At 29.2% G+C, this 6,000-nt stretch overlaps 1 protein-coding gene across 1 annotated transcript in view; it reads left to right on the forward strand.

Annotated features, from left to right (window-relative positions):
• Window positions 1–2,211: 2,211 nt before the first annotated feature.
• Window positions 2,212–6,000, forward strand: part of LOC113391251 (trafficking kinesin-binding protein milt-like) — a 10,689-nt gene continuing 6,900 nt past the window's right edge. Inside the window, exon 1 of the mRNA XM_026627198.1 lies at window positions 2,212–2,964. Coding sequence (XP_026482983.1) covers window positions 2,212–2,964 — 753 coding nt within the window. The remainder of the gene's footprint in view (window positions 2,965–6,000) is intronic.

The raw sequence follows: 6,000 nt of genomic DNA on the forward strand, positions 1-6,000 counted from the left end.
ATATAAATATGAATAAAATATAAATATAAATACAAATATAAAATAATGATAAAACAATGATAAACAATATTAAATATAATAAAAAAATGATAATAAATGATAATAAATAATGATAATAAATGATAATAAATAATGATAATAAATAACGATAATAAATGATAATAAATAATAATAATAATAATGGAATAAAAAATAATAATGAAATAAAATAATAAAAATGCAAATAAATATAATAAAAATGAAATAAAATAAAATATAAAATCATACATATTACTCTAACTCTTCTTTTATCTATGACTCTAACTCTAACTCTAAATAAATATTATTTTATTAAGTTTGTACTGTTACCTTCACACTTCACGTGAACTTCAAATTCCACCGAATGTTGGTAACGCTGTCGGTTGCATTTGCCGATCTGTCAAAATAATTTAGTTGCATTATTATTATTGCAAATAACATTAACATATTTTTTAAATATTATAATAACTTATTACATTATTATTATTATAGAATTATATTAACATTGAGTTTAAAAGAGTGATTATAATAATTGTGTAGTATTATATCAGTTATTATGTTAAATAAAATTTACAAGATTGTTTTACTGTTACAATAAAATCTTTTAGAATGTGTAATTTGATTCATCGAATAACAATAGTGTCTCTATATAGAACATGAAAATGTAGTAAGAAGAATCGTTGAATTAAGGATTTTCTCAAAATTGTTCAGATTTTCATTCAAATACTTTTTCCAAATTTTGGGTAATTTGATTCATCGAATAACAATATTGTCTATATAGAACATGAAAATGTAGTAAGAAGAATAATTGAATTTGACTTAATAGAATAATATTTAAATAAAAAATGCAGCCAAAGGAAGCAAATTAAAGTCCACAAGTTGTCTGATGTACACATTATGGTGAGTTACTGTATAATTATTGGTATTGTTGATTCGAGAGCACTAGTTTGAATATTGTCTCTTCGAAGCTGAGTGGTTGTTTCTAAGGTATAGGCTGGAAGACTTATGGTAGCAAATGAAAGAGAGAGAGTCTACTTTCAATCACTTTATTGAATAACACTCTAAGCTACACCTTACTTATATAAAAGGTTTTGAGGATTTGTATATAAGTAGTATCACTGTTCAGGATTTTTCTGAATGTTATAGTGTGTCTGGTGTCTAGCATTTTATTGGATCTTATAGTGTGTCTGGTGTCAAGCGGTATAAATGTGTTATACTATTTATTTGGTATTATGTTTTGTTTGTGTTGCTAACGTTTTAGAATGTTTTATGATGATGATTATCAGAATAGTTTATTGCACATATATACCAAAGGGTATTCGCATAGCATTTAGTATTAACTTTGCCAATTCTCTGGAGATATCTGATTTTGAACACGATCGATTTAACTGTATTTTGTTGTTTCAAATTTGTGGATGTCAAATAAATTACTTTGAATCACTAATAATTATAATTTTCAATTAAAATTGCAATTCATACTATTCCTTGGACCAACATAGAAAATCACGTTTTGCAGTTTTGATATATATATTAATATACATGTACTCAGAAACTGCAGAACCTGATTTTAATTAATTGTCTGATTGTTTGCAATTATTGTATTTGTCTTTTTAGTTTCTGACTATTAAATAATCGATGATTAATTAACAAAATTATAGTATGTACAGTATAATAAATCGGATGCTTGGTTCTCTCAAAAAACTGCAATTTTTTACTTATTCATTAAATAATTTGCAATATTTAACTCTGCCAATTATCTGTCTGTTAAATGTAATTTGTACAAATTGAATAATACTACAAATGCTTAAATATAAATATTACATTATCATTTGGATAATTACATTACATACATCACCGTATTCGTTAGAGTGAAGTTAGTTATTATAACGTCCTTTTAACGGCGCCATTAACGCCTTAACGGATACCAATCTTTCAATATGGTAACACCGTTATTTTGACATTTGCACTTTGTATTCCGCGTGCGATAACAAACAGTCTTATCTTTGTCGCGGGCGTTGGAATTCGAATTAATTCGGCATTTAGAAAAAAAGACACACTATCATGTACCCAGAGATAAAAAAGATTCATTCATTAAAACCACATTAATGTCGAAGTCAAGTGGATTCCTAGCGGATGGGGCTATTTTTAGTTCAGTTTCTCCAGTGTAAACAAACGCGATGTCAGTGAATGGAGATGAAAATCGTTGACTTATTTGTTGTGGACGAAATAATTAAATCTGTGAAGGATATAAATAGTTTGATACTTGATAACCTAAGTGACAAGGAATGTGTGTATAACAAAATCTGTTTATATTCCGAAGATGAAGACACTCTCGAAGAGTTCACCAAGTTCGCAGCATCCCTCCAGGACGACCCAGATAAACCAACAAATCAGAAAAACAAACTAAAACCCTTCCAATGTGTCTACTGCTCCCAGTCCTTCACTCGCAACGACAACCTCCTCGTTCACATCAAAATCCACACCCAAGAAACACCTTACAAGTGCCCCGAATGCCACAAACAATTCTCCCCCCAACAACGCTACCTCGCCAGACACTCCAAGATCCACACCGAAGACCGCCCTTATAAATGCACCACATGCCAAGGCCTTCAAAACCCCAGCCATCTCACCAACCACACCAGGACCCACACCGGAGAACGCCCTTACACCTGCCAAGTATGTAATAACAGATACAGCAACCCGGCTACACTGGGGCACAATGTCAAGACACACATGAAACAGAAGCCTTATCAATGCAAGTTTTGTAATAAGGAGTTCTCGAGGCGTAATCGGTTGGTGACACATACTAGTATTCATACGGGAAAGCCTTACAGGTGTGATTTGTGCGATAAGGCTTTTACAGAAGCGGGGAAACTTGCTGGGCATATGAATACTTTGACACATTTGAAGAACTTGGCTAAGTTTAATGGGATTGATTGCACGGGAGTAAAGGGAGGAGACGGAGGAGGGATGTAATTAAGTATAATTAATTTATATTTAACATAGTTTTTTATTAGTAAAGTGCCTTAAGACCTTGAAAACCAAAGGTACTAAAGGATTCCTTTAAATCCTCTTCGATAATTTATTTATTATAGTGTTTGCACACATATGAATCTTCTTTATGATAAATAATCAGAGTAAAGACTTTATGTGTGTGTAAATATATATATATATATATATATATATATATATATACACATTAGGGTGACCTTATGGATTTTTCAAGTTTTTTAGCTCCCAACGGCTCAAATGCTTCTAAATCTATAAAACATAGTGGCATAAGGATCACAAGCGATTGAAGTAAACTATTTGCTACTGTACAAAGTAGCAAATTTAAGTTAAGTAAAAATTAATACCTCATTTAACAATTTTGAATAAGTTATTAGTAATATGGTAATACTCGAGATGCACACATTTTTAGTGTCAACCATTATAACATTTATATAATGATAAATTATAAATTATATATTATAAAAGCCTTAAAATATGTATAATATTAAAAACAATAATGTAATTCAAGTCATATTTCAAATATGACATCATCGGTTTGTCATTGTAATTAGCATTTACGACTTGAATCTTCATAGAGAATTGAAGTGATGCTGATTAATAAGTCTATAATATTTGTTCAAATAGTGGATATGTTAAACAACGTCTAAACAAATATTGTTTTCGCAACTTCACTCTCATGTAATTGTGTTTGAAGAACTTCATCTAATTAAAATTAACATACATTCATTGACTGCTTGTATTTTTTTACTTTTTTGCTGGTGATATATCTCATTCTTTGATCAGCGAGATATCTGTCTTGCCTAAGAAATATTTCCATTTTAATTACTTCAAAGATTTATAGAAACTACGAATAATATAGAAAAATTTCTAATCAATAAACTTATGTTTAGTACACGGCACAAATGTTCATCTGTTTTATTATTTCAAGGAAAGGGTAGAATATTCTTTGATTCAGGCATTTTTCATTAATCAAGATTTGTACTACGATGTAACTTTAAAATGTTTATTTATTTATGCCGATTTTCTTGTTGATATCGGTACGCATACAACGACAGATCTCTATTCACATACACGACGACTAATCACAATCGTCCCGTATAGAAATGATATCATTGAGAGCGAATGACGAATCATTTGGCGCTCGACCTTTATCTGCCGTAACGCACTTCCGTTGCATTTATACGGATTTACACTTTAGTCGCGAGCCTAAAGAGTTTACTTCAAAAATTTCTTGAAAGTTTTAACTCTTAATTTAACTTTAGAAAGTCTGCACTCCAACTAAAGTTTCTTGGTTGCTCTTCCTAAGTAAATACTTATTTCAGAAAGTATATAAATTTGTTGTTGTAATTTTTTTATTATTATGATCAAAATAAGCAAAATACAATGTTATTCTCAAAATTTTGAGTCATTGTCGATAAATTATAAAATTCTAAAAATAAATGCAGTTTATCTACAGTTTTTTCATAAGAAAACTTGGTTGGAATGCTGACTATCTTAAAGTTAATATTAAGAGCTAAAAACTTCAGAGATTTATCTTTTTTCAATTTGGAAGCATTTGAGCCTCTAGGAGCTAAGAAATCAAAATCAAAAACATCCATATTAAGAGCCATCATAATGTATATATATATATATATATATATATATATATATATAGTATCGATATATATATATATATATATATAGAACTTTTTTATATCTTCTTTATAAACTTTCAGAGGACTTTTATCAATTTGAAAGCATTTGAGCCATCCTAATATATATCTTTATATTGTAATCGTAACTTATATTTGTTTTCAATAAGAAAACTACAATAAGTCAGTACTATTACAAAAAATTAAAAGCATTTAAAAGATTTGAAATTAAGTTGTCGAATGTTTATTTAAAATAAATAGAAGTGGTGATTATAAATAATAAATTACACTATTATACTTATCGAGAGGGTTTAAAACAAATCTGTTTAGTGCTTTTGGTTTTAAGGTAAAAATAAATGCATATGTGTGCCATATAGGAATATAATATGTATATGTATATTAATATATATACAGGGTGTCCCAGAAGTAACATCAAGCCAAAACGAGTTGATAGTATGACTGAAAAAAGTGTCACATTTGGAAATTATAAGCTTTAAGTGTAAAAAAATTAGAAAAAATCTCAAGTTTGGAAATTAGAGCTCTTAAGTGCAATATGGAGCTTTGCTGAAATTATGATCATGGGTAATTTTTTTATTTTTTTCATTTAAAACTTGGGAACCGAAATTAAAGTTCGTAAAGATCCTTTAAATTTTCTTGAAAACTTGAAATTTTTAAAAATTTTGAAATTTTTTACAAAATTTGAGTTTTTGAAAAATTTCATTGTTTTTATTTTGAAGTTTTTTTATCCTTTGAAATTTTCTGAAGCAATCGTGCTGCTGCGTTTTTAGAGAACAAATATCGATTTTTTTTACTTTTTCATTGAATCTCCGAAACCGCCTAGACCTGCCTTCCCAAAAACTTATACGGTACTCATTTTGTCAATACAAATAAAATGTTTTTTGAATTATTCGAATCGGAGCTCGGTTCTTTCAAGGTTTGGCTCCTTTTGCCCCGAATCTTTGAAACAGCTAGACTGCTTTTGTCAAAAACTAATCAGCACGTCTCCTTATCAATACGAATCGAACGTTTTTGAATTATTCAAAATCGGTTGATCCGTGTTCCCGAAGTCGTCGACGAAATTTGTATCCGCACCACACATACACACATCCTTTTTTAAGGTATGCGAAAATGTTCAGAAAGGCTTGAAAAACGTAAAGATACATCAAAATTTTAATTTTAGTTTTTTGGACGATACTATAACTTACGCTACGAAAGCTCTAATTTCCAAACACAACTTGAGATATTTTTTTCTAATTCTTTCAGAACATTTAAGTTCAATACTATCATCTTGTTTTATCTTGAGGTTACGTTCTGGAACGCCCTGTATATATAAATAAGT

This window comes from Ctenocephalides felis, unplaced genomic scaffold, assembly GCF_003426905.1.
Source record: "Ctenocephalides felis isolate EL2017-DRISC unplaced genomic scaffold, ASM342690v1 CF-g0.4_SCAFFOLD_00845, whole genome shotgun sequence".
Lineage (NCBI taxonomy): Eukaryota > Metazoa > Arthropoda > Insecta > Siphonaptera > Pulicidae > Ctenocephalides > Ctenocephalides felis.